We start from the raw sequence: 17,173 nt of genomic DNA on the forward strand, positions 1-17,173 counted from the left end.
TCAAAGTCTATAAATATGGAATACAGTAGGGTGCAAAAAAAATCTGCATTCACTCGGTTATTAAAAAAATAGAAAGAATGAATAGCGCATCACCGACACATATCGCAACGTATGTTTTGGACACGGTTTTTAAAAGACACATCTGTGATCTTAGGATGCACTGTGCTGCAGTGCCGCTAAACACCATAACCAAACCCCTGACGTACAAGCCTGGATGTAAACAAAATGTCCTAATTGGACATAATAGGATGCTCATTATATAATCTGACAAAGAACAACGTCTGTTGTCAAATCCTAGCAGTCGCATACCGTGTAACAAGGAATAGTCTTAACAGGCTTCCGTAATTGCAGTCAAAAAGCCGAGGCAAGTTCGTATCGACCTGAAGCGTACGGGTCGTTGAGCACCCTGGTCCTGAACTCGGTAATGCACATTCTTTAGCAGTCTCTCGCCTCTAATTCACCTACGCCGACTCGGGGTCTGGTAATCAGCTGATTAGCCGGATTGAGAAACAATAAAATATGCTATGACAGAAGGCGCATGCTAATTGAGGCAATGCCAGTGGTCCTGTCTGAAGTAACAGAACTTTGCTCTAATACTGTACCTGCCGTTCTACATAAGGGATGAAGATAACAGCTTTTTAACTTGGCTTCATCGTGCTGAAATTTTTATGTAATAGACTGTTAGTGAAGGTCGTGATTAAAATCATGCCATGTACAGTACATGCTACAACAATTGTAATATATTTATTTATTGAATATTTATAAAATAGGTTATGAGGCAAGCTCTGGAAGCTTTAGTGTTCCACCTATTTCGTTGTTTTGGTTGCTTGACAATCTTAATGATTACACTAAAAAGTTAGTAGCTAGCATAATATAATTACCATAGATATTATAAAAGGAAGTGATCATTACCATCCATAACGTCATATAGGTATTTCATCTTGGCAGGAGTTGAGGCTGAACCTGTAACCCTTGTTAACCAATAAATGAGCAAATACACAGAATGAATGGAACCTGGTTGTTCGGTTAGGACACAGCTACGTTTTGATTTACAACATGAAAGCTAGCTTAGTTTTAGCTTAGCTAAAAAAATGCTAAGGGCTAACACTACTACTACTACTACTACTACTTTTCTGGTGGGAAGTTAAACTACAACAATTACAGTTTGCTTCTTCCGGTTTCTCACTCCTAGTGGACATTTGAGGAACTGCATGTTATGGCACTTCCATATTGGTTTCATTATTCAGAACCGTAGGGTGGCCCTTGATAATAACACATAGTGAGCTAGTTACTGTAGCTAAACCTGCCCTCCCGTTATGCTATCGTGTGTCTGGCTACTTTTTTTTTATATGTTTAACCATGAAATAACTGTATATTGTACTCACTCATCTTTTATACTGCTTATCCTGTACAGGGTCACGGGAGGCCTGGAGCCTATCCCAGGAAACTTAGGACACGAGACGGGGTACACTCTGGACAGGCTGCAAATCCAATGCTGCAAATCCAATCTAATGTCAGCCTGCAGCCCAAATTGTAGTTTGTGTGTTAACCTGTGAGGGCAGTATCGGGAACTGGATATGAAAGCCGACGTTGCGCACTCCCTGACTCCCTGATTAAAGGAAGTTTTTTTTGTGGTTTATGAAGAAATGCGAAAATTTCCACGTATGTTTTTCAACAATTTATTTTATTTTGCCTTTTGCGCACTTCCCTATGTATAGCATGTAGGATCATGGGATATATCCGGTCCTCCAAGGCGTAAAAAGGACGTGAAGAAAACTCACTAAAAGGTTTTCTTGCGTTCGTTAGGTTTTGAACGGCAAGAAAAAGCTGCATGCAACGTTTTTTTAATGCCGGACAAACGCACATCACCAAAGCCCGTGTGAACACTCTCATTGACTCCTATGTGTAGAAAACATTTGCCGCTTGATCCGCCCTCACCGGACGCTACGAACTCAAGAAAAACACTCGATTTTAACGCCCCTGTGAACAAGGCCTTACAGTATAGGAACATTTTTATACTATGAATTATTTGCTTGACACATGAAGTTGTAAAAAGATTAAACAAAAACAAAGATGAAATCTGCTTGTCCTGATTGTACAGGCTACAGATTGGTCCCTTAGACCCTTGGCATTAGTTTTGGTTGCAGGGTATTCCTTCCGGGGACATTTTGAATGCGGAATTCACAAATAAACTTGCCAGATGCTGTAGCAAAGATATCCGCAGCGTGAAAGCAAGGGGTCTATCAGTTCATCCTTTTAATAATGGTCATGTAAAAGAGTCCTTTGAAGCAATTGTTTTTCAGCACTTTGGTTTAAAATAGCCTTACAAATATCTGCCCAGAGCATTCGAACTCCCCTGCGTACGCTCCACCGAAGCACACCAGATATCAGATTATATTACTTGTTACAAGGTGGGGTTAAAAAAAACAGTCCATGAAGTGGATATTTTGATATATTTAGATATATTGTTTCATAGAAGTATTTCTTAAACAGCTGAAACTAATTTGCTTCAGTATTAGATAATATTCTTTTTGGAGAGCCGGCAGCACTCGAGAAGAAATTGCAGAATTTGAATAAGTGATTAAAGAAAAACAATACTTGGACATGGACTTGGACTTGGACCTTCTAAACCTTAGAGGTTACAGTACTGCGCTGTTTATCATAAGGTTGTGAGGTTAAATCCCAGGACTGCCAGAGAGTCACCGCAGGAGCCGTAATCGAAACCCCTTAACCTGTGCAGCATTTTCCTTAAGTTGTACTTCACCTAGCTTTAGATTAATCGTTTCCAAAAACAAATGAATGTAAATTTATACAATCTTGGTGTGAGTGTATGCTAAACCTTTACAAACTTGCGATGGAATTTATGAGACATTGCAGCCACACTTCGATTAAATTTCTATTCAATTACAGGAGTTTTCAATGAATTGTGCCATATGCATGAGACTCATGGATGTCACTGACTGAAGGAGAAGTGAATCCAGGTGACGACCGAATGACTCGCATTAGTCAAACAACTGAACAACAAAAGAATGAATCTACAGTAGGTCACGACAAAGGATTCACTGACTCAACAGATAAGAATCAGGTTCAGCACAGTTGCAAATAGTATGGAGGCAATTAACAAATATTTAAAAGTTACCAACAGATAAGAATAGAAAGTAAACCTTAGTAAAATCTTTGTCATTATAACCGAACAATATGTTCACTAAATCATCATGACATGTTAAGCTCTGTTTAGACTTCCCAGGTTCAAAAGGCTGCCATATGCTACACTTTTTTTTTTTATGTCAGCTATTTAATTTAAAGGTCCCATATTTTAGTATTTCTTAAATAAGTTAACAAAAATTTCATCTAAATGGCCTGTTTAAGCATTAAACTTTTTTTACTTTTTGTTTTGTTAGTACACACATAGACACACACACACTGGAGTGTGTAGTAGATCCTCTCTTTTTAAAGTCTATTAGCTAGCTATGTTCATTGTTTTCATATTATATGAACGTTTTCACAACGTCCTCCTTCTTGCTTGTGCAGTGATCGTTCATTTCCAGCAAATTCAGCAGAAAAAGTTTCATTCTTTTTTTTTTTCCCTATGGTAAAAAAAATACAAAAGGAACATTGTTACTTCCTAAAGTAACAGACACACGAGGAAATAATTTAGCATTATTTTTAAACCGGCATATGATTTTCTTTTTTTTCATAGATATAAACATCACATGAAAGCGTCTTTGGCCTGGTTTTTGCTACTCCTTGGCACTGAATATGACATGATGTCGTTTGGATTCGAGGACGCGTCCACAGATTCCAGAGGGTTGAGATATGTTATCAGGTTACTTGTATTACAGGGAGGTGCTGTAGTTCCCTATTTAGCAGTCCGCTTTGATTGATTTATGATTTAAAAATACAGCCAGATCTGTACATGAGCATGACAGCAGTTTATGTCACTGTGAGTACAGTATGTGCACATGAGCACTGAATCTCATCAGCTCTATGCGTAAAAATATTCATGAAAATAGGCTTCCAAACATGACACCGGTGCATTTTTCGAACTGTCTCTTTAAGTACTTAGCAAAGGTTCATGATGTTTCATGTCCGGTATTATCTGACTTCCTGTTCGAAGGTGTCATCAAAATGAACTGTAGGTTACACATGACATCCTGAATGCCCAATAAATCCGAACAATAAAAAACTGGCCGAAGCAGACAGGAAGGAGATTTCAGGAAATTCGAGAAGAAAGATTACAGTTCAAAGGCAATGCGATATACTGTATTAAAGCAGAAATATCGTTGTTTTTGGTCGCTGCTGTTTTATGCTGCAGAGTAATCTTGTTATCAGGAGCGATCTAAGACCAGTGGAGGGGAAGGAGACGTGATTGATCAAGTACATCCTAACACCCTACAGCACCAGCAACATGGAGCAGGATATAACGAGGCCTAATCATCAGACTTCTCACATGCAAACTTGACAGGTTTGATAGGAGATATTATTATTTATGTTTGTAAATTACCATCATTTTCCAGGAAAGCTTTCACACTCAATTCTACACACACTTCTCTCTAGTGTAATTTAGTCAAACTTTTAATTATAAAAGCAATCTCGTAATAAAGTAGTGACTTGTGGATTCCCATATACAGTATTGCGTTACAGTGGAACCTCGCCTGGATGAGTTCTTAGGGCGAAATTTCATATTGCCAAATGCATCTGCCCATCGGAAATACTATTATAGCTCGAATTTCCATCACTACAATCATATGTTCGCATATAAAAAAACGTTTAAAAAAAAAAAGACATGTAAATATAGTAAAATATGAAATAAATAGACATTAAACCTCACTTTACGTTCATTTATGATTCCGCTTTTAAAATGAAAAAGCATTTTTCCCTTTTATTTTTGACACTCTTAAGTTTTAGATCTTACTAAAAAAAAAAAATTGGCTTTCTACTGCTGCAAACAAGTTTTGAATGGCTCACAGACATATGACATTCGGTTTGGTACACACACACACACACACACACACTCACACACACAGAGTCGGCCTAAAGAAAAAAAAAGATAATTTACCAAAATATAACATAAAGCAATAAAACTAATACTAAAATATTTCTCTCTCAAGCCTTTCTTTTCCTGAAGTGTGTATACATTTATACATATGTGTATGTGTGTATGAATGTATTGGACACACTGTACAGTAGCTTGCACTGTAATGATGTAAAAAAAAAACCATACTTGCGAGCCTCCTTAGTTGCGAATCATGAAAAAAAAAAAGAGTTACAAGGTGCAGTAACTTATGCTTGTTTAAAGAGGGGAAAAAACTGACTTGGAATCTTGTGGGACGGTAAATGAAACAATTAAATGCATGACTACTCTCCTGACACACACTGTTATCTCTTTCCATCTTTCTGTACCTCTCTCTCTCTCTCTCTCCGTCCCTGCCTGACCCTGTTTTTCCCCCCCTAAGCTATTACATAACTTGTGACTGATTCTGTAATGGCCAGTGTGTACATGTGGATATCAGAGATCTGTATAAGCAACAAAAGGCTTCTGTGAAACATCAAATGGCCGCTGAGTAGGGGATGTGGGAGGAGATTAGGGAGGAAAGGGGTCAAATCAGGAGAGATCTGCTGTACTGTATTGTTTTTTTTTTCTTTCTTTCTAAAATTCTGCAGGGAAAGAGTGTTGAAGGGGTGTAGTAAGTGAGAAAAAAGCAACTAGACATACAAGAGAGAGAAACGACAAGAGTTTTAAGGTGTGGTTTGAAAGGAAGAGGGAGTTGAAGATTTTACTTAAAACCATAAAAATATCAGGAATATTATATTAGTATATAGTAGATTAGAGTAGAGTAGTAGTTTAATTTATTTATTCTCATTAGTCAGGAGTTTGGCAATCACAGGATTGAAATTAATGCACTTCTTATATAGTACGTTATCGTTTCTATAGTAATATATAACTCATATGAAGCTATACAGTGTGCATCAACCTTAAAATGTTTGCAACGTGTAATATGGTTAATTTAATATCTCTATTAGTCTCCAGTGTTCAGCACTTTTATAACAGTCAGAATTAAAACTGTAACTTTACTATCTGTTTTTGGTACGGTTTTATGGTATGGGTGTATACGGTATATCTTCACGGGTGTGATGATTAGGTGTCCAAATACAGTGTGCATTGTTAAGCAATGGTGTGTAAATCATTGGTATGGCAAAGCTGTTGGCTACTCTAAAATCTCTAAATATAGGTCAAGTTTTAAAAAAGGTTTTAAGTTTAAAAAAAAAAAAACTGAAGCAGTCCAGTAACCCTAAGGAATTGCTGAATCAGTGCCACAGCCACCCCGGCACTAGTGCGACCCTCCGTCCTATTCCAACAATTTGCATGGCTAAAGTACTTCCACATGGCCAGGCTTTATCAGCTGTAGTCTTGTTGGCAGTGCTGTAATGTTGTCTGAAGACCGTCCACGTGCCCATTGTGATTGGACATACAGTATAATGCTGACCTGGGATCAGCTGCACTGACCTACATTCTGGTCTTGGTCAAGCATAAAAAAAAAGAACTGACACCGAACAGTTTTCGGAGAAAAGTACTCTGATGTAGCAATATCAATCAAGATTCCGAGCGCTTATCTCTTTTTCTTGCGTTTTACCTACGGGGAAAAAAAAAAAAACTGAAATTGAATGCTACATTTAGTGCACACTGTGCCGGTTATTGACTTCCACTCTGTAAGGTCATGCAACCATTGAATTCATTATATTCTACACACTGGGACTAATTATTCTCATTGTTAGTGCTTTGAGTGGAAGTCAATGGATTTTTTTTTCTTTTCTTTTTTCAATTGCAATATTTCCTCCCCTCAAAAGTGCTCATAAAGACCAGGATCGTTTAGGAAAAAGGTGAAACCAAGGTCATTGCAAAGACCTCATTTAAATGAGTCGACATCATTTATTTGACTTCCTTACTCTAGTTTCATTTGGATGCAGTCAGTAAAACCAGCCAAGTAGCATCACGAACAGCAATGTCAATCATCTTCAGGACTCACTTTATCCTGCTCAGGGACTCCTTAGGACGTGCAGCGTGAGATGGGACGAGACGTACTGTAAGGTCAACACAGGGCCTCATACAGTACATACTGTGGTTTTGCGAGGAAACTGACAAACCCAGAGGAAACACTGGTGCACGCTCAGATCGAACTGGAAGCCCTGGAACCTGTGTTAGCTGTCCACTCCTAATTTATACACATATGACATTTGCAAGCACATGGGAGCTTTTTTTTTTCCTTCTGGGAGTATACTTAAGCTAGCATTTTGTTTTATGACCCAGTGACTTCTCGGTGACTTTTATAGCCAGTTGAACTTTAGACACGCTTTCGTGCTACTATTTGTTTAGACAGCTTTGATTGACTTGCATTAGTGCTATTTTAACCAAATGCCTTGTTAAATATTTTGGCGCATTTAAGCTAGCAGACGAGTTTAAATGCATGCAGTGGATGTTTTGTTTCCACAATAGCATTAAATAAGAATGCATTCCAGAAAGCACTAAAGCCCATCATACATTCAGTCCTCATAGCCCATGGTTAGCCATGCAGGCATAAAAGCTGAATGTTCAGGTTTGGTTGTTTTTTTATTGGTATCAGAGAATGCTACAGTACAACTTGCCGTTTAACACTGATTTTATTAAAGCTGATGACATTTAAGCTGACATGACTGTACACTCAGTACACAGTATTCAGTACATTTCAGCAAAATGTAGGTTTTACAATTCAATTCAGAGTTGATGATTACTTTTTCACTTTACACTTCCTGATTTCCTACATTACCCACAATGCCGTTTGACTAGCAGCTAATTGGGATGCCAGTAGGATTTAACTCTGGCTTTATTTCTATATATTTTTTATATTAAAGTCCATTCTCTTATTCATCTCGTAGAGCGCTGATGAGTCTCTAGCATGATTAACCTGCGTCGCGTTGCTGCTTTGCATTCTGGGATTTTGTGCACATTCTTTGGTCTATTATTTCTATTACTGTATGTGTTTGTCCTTAATGTGATGCTGAACACGGCAACGTCCCTCTCTAATTTCTCATATAAATAATGAAAGCTGAACACTTTAAAAGAAACTTTAAACTAATATTTCGGGATAAATGTACTTCAAGTACAAGACTACTCTCCAAACTCCATGCTGTCCTAATATATAGGTTTCTATTTGCAAGCTTGTAAAAAAAAACAAAAAAAAACACAAATGCAAGCAGGTATCTTCTACCCATATGTTTATGACTCCATTAATCAGCAGATATTGTATCAGGTCAGCTTAATGCATAACACAGTGCAGCCATTGCAGGCAAGGTCTCCAACTGCCAGGCAGAACCTTATCTTTAGATTCAGTGTAAATAAAGCCTGGAGGCCCCAATACAAGGTTCCCTGCAGCTGCGCTATTTTGTTTTTATTTTTCCCAGTCTCTCGTCCCGGCGTTTCATAACCGCTGACCTCTGAAGTTGGATTAACAGCTGTGCCAGCGTAAGAGGTGTGTAGCGTTAAGCCTCTATTGGAGTTTGTCGACACGCACATTTAACTTGCTCCCTCCCCTCCATTGTTTGTTTTTATTAGGTCACTCCACCCAGACTGTTTATGCCATTGTCCCTTTATAGCATAAAAACCCGTGCGGCCAATGTTAATTATTTACAGTCTAGATATATATATAATAGCAGAACCCTATAAACCCCCTAAAGGAAGTCATTACCGTGACACAGGGTTTCTAGGAGAAAAAAGTGGGGGGGAAAATCCTGATAACATCATACTGAAGGTGTTTTGGTGCACAAATGTAAAACAGATAAGAACCAAACTTTGCCTCTTCGTTTATATTTACAACCCGTGAGTATAAAGATGACATCAAATTATAGTGTTTAACAAGAAGTGGGTGAATGAAACGGCATGGTGCTTAACAATAATTTAGTCTCAGAAAGAAACCGATGTCTCATACTAAAGTGTTATATTGAGCTGAATGAGAAATCTGATCCCAGCTTGGATCTATTGTAACCCTCACATTCTTCTGAGTCATTTTCACATGGAGTTTGCTGCGACTCATTTTTCAGGTTTTCTTTCCTTGCTCTTTCACAACATACAGTAAATTACAAGACTTCCTGGACAGTGAAATAACTTGGACAAATGTAAAGTTATCCAAACAATCTTTTTTTTTTTTATTCATAAAGTTAAACCTATGATAGAATATAAAAACGATGCTTATTACTATAATGTGACGACACACTGAGATATACCAGCTTGTAAGTCAAAGGTAATTATTAAAGTTACCTTAAAAAACCTTATTGAAACACCATCTAGCTTGTTTGCCAGCAAAAACTGGTTTAAAAAAAAAAAAAAACAGCCACACATTGTCTCCTTCCTACCTTGCCATGGTGTCTGAGACGCAGCCTGGGGCCGGGTAGCCCTCCCCGCAGGCGGACAGCGGAGCCTGAGACAGGCCTGGGCGTGTTTTCCATGTCTCCATTAGTGCTGTAACTGGAGAAATTAGATTCAACAAGGGGTTCGTCTGGTCCCGCATGTCATGCCGTGAAAACGACATTGTTCCTTGAGCTCCAATCTGGTAATGAAATGAATGTCCACCTGAATTAACACCGACAATAGCTGATGTGGGCACGTTATTATTCTCTTGGTAATAGCTGCCATCATTGGTCTCCTGTTTAATCCCCTTGGGCATGTCATTGTTTGGAAACACACCAAACTCATAGTTGCCATTAAGAGAAGAAATGGGAGGTCCCAGGATCCCAGAGAGACTGTATTCATCAATATTATCCCTCAAGGACAAATATGTAGTCTCTGTAGCTGGGAAGAATCCCATGGGCTGCTGCGGTTCCCCATAGTGTGCATTCGAGCAATTCGCTTCCCTGTTAGGCTCAGTCTTAATATGCGATGCAAACGGTGAAGGCGGCACATTGCCATTGCTGTTACCCAGACACATACTCCTGTAATCGGTGTCTGGCTCATTTTTGATGTACTTCACCATTCCCATGGAGTCCAGGCCAACATTAACCATTTCCCCATCCAAGTTCTCCACTTTGGGGAACTTGAAGCCTTTAAAGTCATGCTCGTGGCCATCAGGGCTGTGGATGTCATTCTGAACCAAGCCAAGACTGCTGGGAGGGCTTGAACCAGAAAAAGTTCTGGAAGGGTTCCTGGGACTAGACATGGCCATGGAACCACCTGTGGGTGGAGTAGATCCAGTGGGCCGCAAGGTGCCACCACTTCCTGTGGGACTGGACACAGACGACCTCATGTTGGTGCTGCAGGATGGAGGTGTCCTCACGCTTCCCATGCTCTGGGGGCTTGAGATAGGTGACTTCATCACGTTAAAGGGGCTTGCTAGTGGTGGAGTACCCATAGTGCTGGATTCTGCTGGACTGCAGGTGCTTGAGTTGGCACGGTGGGTCAGTACCAGGCCTGAACCAACTGGACCTAGACTTGCTGGACTGCCTAGCGAAGGACGGCTAGTGCTAAAGTAAGTGGGACTGGTAGTGGAAGTCACAACGTTGTTTCCACTTGGGCTAGAAATGCCGCTGGAGTCTTCAGCAGGACTTGGCAAAACTGTGCCCAAGGTGGAAGATGTTGGTGCAGTGCCTACCCCACACTCGACAAGACTACCATTTGGTAACTGGGAAATCGATGGGAATGTTGTTGGAGGAGCTTTCATGTTGGGGCTTCTAATAGTCCCAGACTGATTATTCTCAATCCCTCTGCTACACAGAGGGTACAGTTTTCCAGGGCTGCCTTGGCATCCAGCGGGTTGTCCCTGCTGGGCAAAGGCAAATTCAGCCTCCCTGGCAGCATTCATATACAGGCCCATGGACTCGGCAACAGCTTTGGCGAGTTCTTTAGAGTCTTCTGGCTTGCGACCATGGATGGAGTTGTTATACACAGGAAAGCCAAGCTGCTGGTCAGTATTGAGTTGGGACATTGGCATCTCGGTCTTATTTCCTCCCCTTTCCTTGCACTTTGGAGCTGGGACACTGGGTGCATTGCTTGCATTTACAATGTCCATTAGGGCATCACTGGTCATCAGAGCTCTCCCCTCCTCTGTTGTGTGGCACTGCTCCATAGATCCTGGCATCTGGGCCCATCTGTTTTCTCTGTCTGTACCTTCGTAAATACTTTGGTATCTTTTGGACTCCATGCCTGGATCATTTGATAAACCTGGTGGGTTTTAAAAAAGGGAAACAAGTATATATTATACTATAACAGATTTGTTCATCGCAAATAAAATGCGTTTACTTTAACACAAAGAACATGCAAAAAAAAATCACTTCTGTTGGAAAGTAGCTGACACTGTACTCTGTCACATAGTGCAATCTTGTACTTGACACATTTTTGCTTGTTTAACATTTTTATACATTATTAATAATAAAATACACAGTTTTAGGCTTAGAAAATCTCCTTTGAATGAAACATCAGTTTTCAAATGGCAGTCACTGTAAGCAGCTGAGTGGGGAAAATAAAGTTTATGGCATGCAGTACAATGTTGTGCCTATTTCATTACACTGTCTACAATAAAAAAAAAAGCAGTGTACACGCATCTGTACTCATCTGCATGAAGATTTCCTGAACTATAACCTAGAGCAAATCATTAAACTTGTGCACAATTAGGCACATCCTGAGCATCAATAACATGGCATAAATATAATGGCCTAATAGACTAGATTTGTGTCGTATTGGATTGCACATAGTTTATGCCCTGAATGCATATTATGTTGAGATCATGCACGTTCAACACCTTTAAAATCGCAAAACAAACTGTTTTTATTCGGTCTGTCATCACACCTGTGGTGTGTCATAGTACTTGGCAAGGAAAGACTGAAGTGAGTTACCCAGTAAATCAGATCAGAAGAATCTGCCACAAAGTTGCTTTAAGCTGTATGATAACAAATGATGTCATGTTGAATATGCAAAATATTGTGCATGTCTATGCAAAAACAACATGCATCTTTGACTATTCTAGATAAGTTTCTTAAACTATTTTAACTGTAAGATATATACAGTATATAAACAGTTATATGTATATTTATTTATGGCCCTTTTTCTGAATGCAGTCTAACAAATGATAAACAAATATTCAAAACATGGAGTGTATTATTATATTTATTTTTATTTTGATTATTTCCAAACTTTCTATTGTTGTATTGGTTCGTGACTGACTGGGTAATGACTTCGACTAATGCATGGAAGGTCGTTAAAAGACCTACAAGACCCTTAACCATTACATTGTGTAGTGTTTTTTCAAACGCATAAATAGTTCAATTATACGAAATTTGATAATAAATACAGCATCATTTCAAAGCAAATTTCAATAAAAATTTTTGAGTATGATTTCCAGGAAAAAACAAACACAGATCTCTCGTCTATACTCTGGAGACTCCCAGGACCTGACTTTGAGAGCTATTGTTCTAAATCATATATTAAGTCTTAATAAATATTTAATAAATGGCATACATTTATTAATATTTTTTAACTTACAAGTTTAATACACCAATAAAAAACAAAAAGAAAAGTCAATGCAAACTTAAAAAAAAAAAGTCTTCTCGACTCCTTCACTGTTCACAATCAGGGTTCAAGACGTCACGCATGTTCTGGACATAAATAAGCTTTAATAAGCTTTCGAAGAACGATCAGACTTCATCATCGCCGGTCATCATGTACGCAACAAACGGGGAAAAAAAAGGAAAAAATTTGCGCAACAGTGGCGTTCACGGGCTCTGTCTATCCACATGGGTTTAAAACAGCTGCTGCATGAGCAGAGAAAAAAAAGTGCAGTCCAAGAGCCAAAAAGAAAAAATATTTAGGAAAATGAAAAAAAAAGTGCATGCACGTCGTTTTTAAAGCTCTACAGTACAACATGCACGGTTCACTGAGGGAGGGATATGCGACTTTTTTCATTCCTTTTTTTTTTTGCATGCGATCACTGAAGTGAAGAACACACACACACACACGAACTTTCTCTCTCTCTCTCTCTCTCTCTCACACACACACACACACAAACAATAATGATCTGTCATTCCATTAATTACCTGAAGGTATCTGGAAATTTTAATTTCCCAGAATAAAAAAAAGCGCACAATGCGTCCAACTTGTGTTCATCACGCAGTTTGGTCCACCAAAGCGCAGCGCTCAGATGCTCCTCCATCCAGTGACGCAGTTCTTTATACTTACACACACTCTGATCCAGACAGTCCCTAACACCGACAGGGTGACACCGTGCAAGAGTTACGGTGCCTGTACCCGCTATACGCGCGATTTGTACGCATGAGTGCCATGCATGACATACATTAAACCTTGAGTATATCCAGTACTGATTTACAGCCTAGAGGGTTTTTGTTTTGATTATTTTTAAGTTGTTATTAAAAAAATAGAAATAAAACAAAACTTAATGCATAACATTCATGATTAAAGTTAACAACAGGCACGGCTTTAATGACGCTGCTTACTGTTTTACTTTGAAGTGACGCTCAACTCTTTGATATGACAACAAGACAAGTTGTTGCAAACTTTAAATACAATGTTTCCTTTTTTCCCGCTACATTGTATACAGCTCTTTGTTTTACGCATGTGTATTTATATATTTAAAAAAAAAATAGAAATTTAATTAGCAGAATGCACATTCAGACACGGGGATAAACCTGTCTGTCTGGTGACTGATGCAGATCTCACCTTGTTTTTATTTAGGATATGGACGTTGACCTTACCTTAACTACGACATCCAGATTTATCACAGGTCTCCGTTGCTGTGCAACCGGTAATCCAAAGAGGGGGGAAAAAGAACAACCTTTAGGAAAAAAAGAATCAGTTCTGTTTTTCTCTAAGGGTTTGATGCTCAAAAGTGTGTGTGTCTATGTCTGTGTGTGTGTGTGTGTGTGTGTCTCCGGTGTTGTTTGCGGTCGCCGTGCGCTCTCTACTTCCAGTTCTGACAGCTCGCCGCGCCGCGCATTAAATCCCCAAACGACAAAGCGCGCAGCCGGTCCTATTTAAAGAATAACAAAAATAAAAAAAAAAATAAAAAGACTTGAAAAGGTTTACTTTTTATTTTGCAAGGTCAACACTTTTCACGTTCCGTGCACATGGCTACAAAAGGAACCGAAGAACGAGATGAAGAAGACGACTGACAAGCTCGGCGAAAGAAAGAAAAAAAAAAAAACACCCGGGCGCAGAACTGCACCGGACGCGCGCGGACTTGCTGAGCGCCGACGTCACGGCCGTGCGCGCTCGCGTCCGAACGACGGGCCCCTCCTACCCGCCGTGCGCGCCTGAGGGAGGGAGAGAAAGAGAGCGCGCGCGAGAGAGAGCGAGCGAGAGAGAGAGAGAGAGAGAGTGCGCAAGCGCGCCCGAGAGAAGTAGGGCACGGGCAGAGTTTAATTACGCGCCGCTTCACTGCAGTTGGTCAGTATTTAGAACGACGTCATAATATTGAAAAACTAGACTAAGTGCAGTAACCGTCGTTAACGGTAAGAGTTTAACTATTTGTGGAAATAAAAAGGTTCAAGATATAAAAGGTTTATCACCCATAAAAAAGAAAAAAAGTTGATCAGCCATCATGAGTAATCAGTGATATTATTATTATAAATAATAATAATAATAATAATAATAGTAATTATTATTAGTATTAATATTATGTAATCAGTGATATTATTATTATATATAATAATTATAGTGATATATTACTATTATGTAATCAGTGATATTATGATTTATATTTAGTATAATTCATAATTTATATTTTATATTTATTATTATTATTATTATTATTAATATTATTGTGCAATCAGTGATATTATTATTATTATTATTATTATTATTATTTCAGGTTGAACCCCACATACAGGTCTGCCTGCATGAAAGTTGAACCCTTTAAATTTTTTTAACTGTAATTTTACTAATTTATTTTTAATGTGACAACATTATACAGTACAGTATTGGTTTCATGGCAAGATTTTTAGTCTACTGTAATTTCACCTTATTACAATCAATGGGAAAGAGAGGATGGAGAAAATTATAATAAATATTATGTTTATTATTCAGCCAAAAACACTCCTTGAATGAATCACAGATGACAAATCAAAAAGGAAGTTGAATAAAGATGAAGTTTTGTCTTAAAACGACTCCAGCCCATTAAAATTCACTTATACCACTTAAGCGCTATTATTTCAGCCGTGAAAATGTTAACTTATTCCAGTAAAAATATTCAAGTTAGCTTTTCTAATTAATATCTAGTGGTGCAGGTGTTTGTTTTCATTAAGCAATCAGCGCAGTAGTAGCTTATTTTAAAGAAGAGTATTAAATATACGACATAACCATTCATAGCATTGCTTTTACTCAACATTTTGATTTCAGTTATGGCGCAGTTTAAACTTCAGGCAGATAGGAAAAGTTTCAATAAATTCTGTCCACCCAGTTTTATGTGATGCTGCAACAAAATCTGTCTGGACAGACGTACAGACTAAATTTTCTGAGACTGGATTCGGGTCGTCCAATATATGAAACGTAAAAGATATAACTGAAAGAGCGAGTTCTGACCAATGTACAGACAAATCTTTTATATAGATGATCATGTAATCTTTAACATACCATTTCTGATCAGGCATAATATTAAACCCACCGACTTATTAATAGTGACGTGATAACACTGATTATTTCATTACAGTGACACCTGCCCAGCGGTGGATATGTGAGGCAGCAAATGAATGATCATTTCTTAAACTTGATGTGTTAAGAGCAGGAAAAATCTGCAAGTTTAAGCATCTGAGCATCTTTGACAAGAGCCAGACTGATGGCTAGACCACTGGGTCAGAACGTCTCGTAAATACCAGGTCTTCTTTGGTGTTCCAGGTATGCAATGGTTAGTGCGTACCAAAAGTGTTCAGAGGACGACAGGATCATGGCCGCCCTCAGGAGTGCTGCTATAGCACCAATTGGTGAAGATGTTAATGCTGGCTCTGATAGAAAGAAGTCCGGACACACGGTGCATCGTAGTTTGTTGAGTATTGGTCTGTGTAGATGTAGACCTGGTGAGGGTGCCCATGGTGACCCATGTCCACCACTTAAAGCATCTACAATGGGAATGTGAGTCTCAGAACTGGACCACAGAGTAATGGAAGAAGTTAGCCTGGTCTGATGAATTATGATTTATTTTACACTCATATGGAGGTTGTGCAGTGTGTTTCTTTGGGCGATGTTCTGCTTAGGTCTTGACATTCATGTGGATGTTACTTTGACAAACACCTCCTACCTAAACATTGCTGCAGACCACGTTAACTCCTTCATGGAAACAGTACTCCCTGATGGCAGTGGTGTCTTTCAGCATCTTTTCTGCCTTTAAAAAACATCATCCCATGTACAGTACAGTATGCCCTTGTCCAGTGCCAAACTGGCAAATGCAGCTGAATGCCCTGATTAGCGTGCCTTGGTTTCCTGTCTGTACTGACTTCTCCTAATTAGAGGTAAAACATTGTTATGTACTGTATAAAGCTGGAAGGTCGTATGCAGTTTCTTTCTAAAAATATGTATGAGGTTATAAGGTTGTATGAGCTCGGAGGAAGACTTTATCTTTAAATTCAGGCCTTGAGTAAGAACCGCTCTTGGCGGTGCGGTGTTCTCGCTGTTTTCCCGGGCCCCGTCGGTCGGGTCGTAGCTGCAGGGGTTAACACACAAACACACAGTTTTCCCACCCAGAAACCTGCTCCACTCGCAGCTGCTCACTGACAGAATACTGCAAACATGAAGCTCACTAATGTAATGATGTGTGTGTGTGTGTGAGAGAGAGAGAGAGAGAGAGAGAGATGTGGGGAGGGTGTTGGTGAGTCTGTATGGTTGGGCTATATCTAAAATACTGATTTGGTATTATTTAATTGTTAGTTGATTTATTTTCTAGCTAAACTACAACACTTAAATTGGGATTTAGAGAATTTTACCACCAGGGGGTGCTACAGTTAACTTCCAATTATGGAGAAACTGGGAACCTTCTTCAGACCTTAATTTAAGGATATTTTACTAAAATTGTTAAAGATATTCCCTTACACAAATTATTTGCTTAGATCCAGATGAATGACTTGTCTTAAACCAACCATGTACCTTTTAATGCTTAACCATGACTAATTTGTTGTTTCAGGGGGGGATCATAACATTACCACTTTC

At 39.0% G+C, this 17,173-nt stretch overlaps 1 protein-coding gene across 1 annotated transcript in view; it reads right to left on the reverse strand.

The window, feature by feature from the left end:
- Positions 1-14,182, reverse strand: part of nr3c2 (nuclear receptor subfamily 3, group C, member 2) — a 108,954-nt gene extending 94,772 nt beyond the window's left edge. Inside the window, exons 1-2 of the mRNA XM_053501622.1 lie at positions 13,732-14,182; positions 9,388-11,188 (exon numbers count right to left, since the gene is read on the reverse strand). Of these exons, the coding sequence (XP_053357597.1) occupies positions 9,388-11,168 (1,781 nt within the window). The 5' untranslated portion in view covers positions 11,169-11,188; positions 13,732-14,182. The remainder of the gene's footprint in view (positions 1-9,387; positions 11,189-13,731) is intronic.
- Positions 14,183-17,173: the final 2,991 nt, after the last annotated feature.

Source organism: Clarias gariepinus, chromosome 8 (assembly GCF_024256425.1).
Source record: "Clarias gariepinus isolate MV-2021 ecotype Netherlands chromosome 8, CGAR_prim_01v2, whole genome shotgun sequence".
Lineage (NCBI taxonomy): Eukaryota > Metazoa > Chordata > Actinopteri > Siluriformes > Clariidae > Clarias > Clarias gariepinus.